Consider the following 2,054-nt stretch of genomic DNA (forward strand, 5'->3'; position numbering starts at 1 on the left):
TGCCCAGGCGGGTCTTGAACCCGCGGGCTCAGGCAATCCACTTACCTCGGCCTCCCAAAGTGCAGGATTACAGGCTATGCAGTCATTAAAAAGAAATTACAAAAATCTATATGTTCCAGCATGGAGCAATTTCTTCGTCTTCTTTTTTGAGTTGGAGTCTCACTCGGTCGCCCAGGTTGGAGTGCAGCGGCACGCTCATGGCCACCACAGCCTTGACCCGCTGGGCTCAGGCGATCCTTCCACCTCAGCCTTCCAAGTAGCTGAAAGTACAGGCGTGTGCTACCACGTCAGGCTAGTTTGCTTTTATTTATTGTAGAGACGACGTCTCGCCAAGTTGCCTGGGCTGGTCTCGAACCCACAGGCTCAGGCAATCCTCATGCCTCGGCCTCCCAAAGTGCTGGGATTATAGACTGAGCCACAGATCCCGACCTGGAGCAATTTCTAGGTGTGTCAACAAAAGCAAGACGCAGACTAGTGCAAATAATGTGTGACCATTTGTGTATAAAAATGGGAGGCATATACACATCTGTGCACTATGGAGTCCTTCCCAAAAGAATGTACAAGAAGCCAGTAACAGGGGCTTTCTCTGCGGAAGGGGCAGAAGGCTGGAAGACCACAGGTGGGAGGGAAACTTTGGGGTGCTCAAATTTTTACCAAGTGCAGGTATGAATCTGTGTTTTTAGTGACAGCTGGAGCCCCAGGCTCCAACCCCAGCTCTGCCCTAAGGCACACCCAGAGCCCAAAAGAGTAGGACAGGGAGGTACCTGAGAGCCTCAGCCAGGGGAGGCCCAGAAGAATGATTTACAGGCTCAGTGTCAGTGGAGGGAGGGGACAGCCACGCCCAGCTGCCTCATAAGGAACCCTCAGGCAGATGCCAGCAGGAGTGGGTGCAAGAGGGAGGGAGAATGGGGAGCCCCCAGCTCTTCAGGGGTGAACACAGGGCAGGGGGATCTCGGCCAACTCTCTGGGATGTCCCATCTGTGTGGCTCTGGCTGCCACAGAGGTGGTAAGCTTCCTGTCCCGAAAGCAGGCCCAGCAGAAGCCCATGGCTCCCCCAGCAGTCTTGGAACTGCCCAGGAGCTTTTCCAAAGCACAGAATCCGGCCCCAGAAATTCGAGTTCAGTGGGACTGAGATGGGCGCAGGCACTGGCTGGAGCAGCTTCCCAGGTGACCCAGGCATGTGGCTGTCAAGTGAGCAACTCCTGGGTTTGTGGAGTGCAACCTCTCACTGGCTGGGTGACCTAGGGCAGTCACCTCCCCTCTCTGTCTCATTTTCTGGGTCTGTAAATGGGGAAAAAACTTTTTTTTTTTTGAGTCGGAGTCTCATTCTGTGTCCCAGACTGGAGTGCAGTGGCACGCTCCCAGCCAACACATCCTCGACCTGCTGGACTCCGGCCATCCTTCCAACTTAGTCTTCCAGGTAGCCGGAACTACATAATAAGAATTATTTTAATAATAGCCAACTTGTGCATGTGCCGGGCACTTTGTATAATCTCTCAACAACCCACAGGGCTGTGCAACTGTTACCCTACTTTATGGGTGAGAATGTTGGGGGTCAGAAAGGTCCACACGTCAGACAGGTGGGATTCAAAGCCAGGTCTATCCAGCCTCAGAAACAGCAGTGGAACATACCACATGGGGCAAGTCCTCCCGTAATCATCTCCAGCCCCGAGGCGTACAGGGGTCACTGGAGACAGGTAGGTGACAGCCATGGCACGGCACTTGTGGGTCTAGGGCCAGGACAGCCATTATGGTTCTCCAGATGCAGTGGGCTGGCCACCTGTAAGAATGCTGGCCAGTGGATCTGTACCACGGTGTGTTGGGAGTGTATTTATAAGACTCTTCCAGCTTGGAGACACGAGGCTCTCAGTGTTTGTTGATTCTCAGATTGTTTGTTATTGTAGCTGAAAGGATTCTGAGCCTGGTTTCCCAGTCTGCGAGTCTAGACACTGGGCCCGCCCAGCTGGAGCACGGGTTCTGGGCGCAGAGCCCCAGCAGCCTGCAGGGAGGCCCCAGCAGCCTGGGCCAGTCAGGGACGGCATGGCCTCTGGATC

The 2,054-nt window shown here is 54.4% G+C and overlaps 1 protein-coding gene across 1 annotated transcript in view; it reads right to left on the reverse strand.

Moving 5' to 3' along the window:
* CDX1 (caudal type homeobox 1) overlaps positions 1 to 1,712 on the reverse strand; it is a 7,179-nt gene extending 5,467 nt beyond the window's left edge. Inside the window, exon 1 of the mRNA XM_021713943.1 lies at positions 1,680 to 1,712. Coding sequence (XP_021569618.1) covers positions 1,680 to 1,712 — 33 coding nt within the window. The remainder of the gene's footprint in view (positions 1 to 1,679) is intronic.
* Between the last annotated feature and the right edge of the window lie 342 nt (positions 1,713 to 2,054).

Source organism: Carlito syrichta, unplaced genomic scaffold (assembly GCF_000164805.1).
Source record: "Carlito syrichta isolate Samal-C Ts95f unplaced genomic scaffold, Tarsius_syrichta-2.0.1 Scaffold305012, whole genome shotgun sequence".
Classification (NCBI taxonomy): Eukaryota; Metazoa; Chordata; class Mammalia; order Primates; family Tarsiidae; genus Carlito; species Carlito syrichta.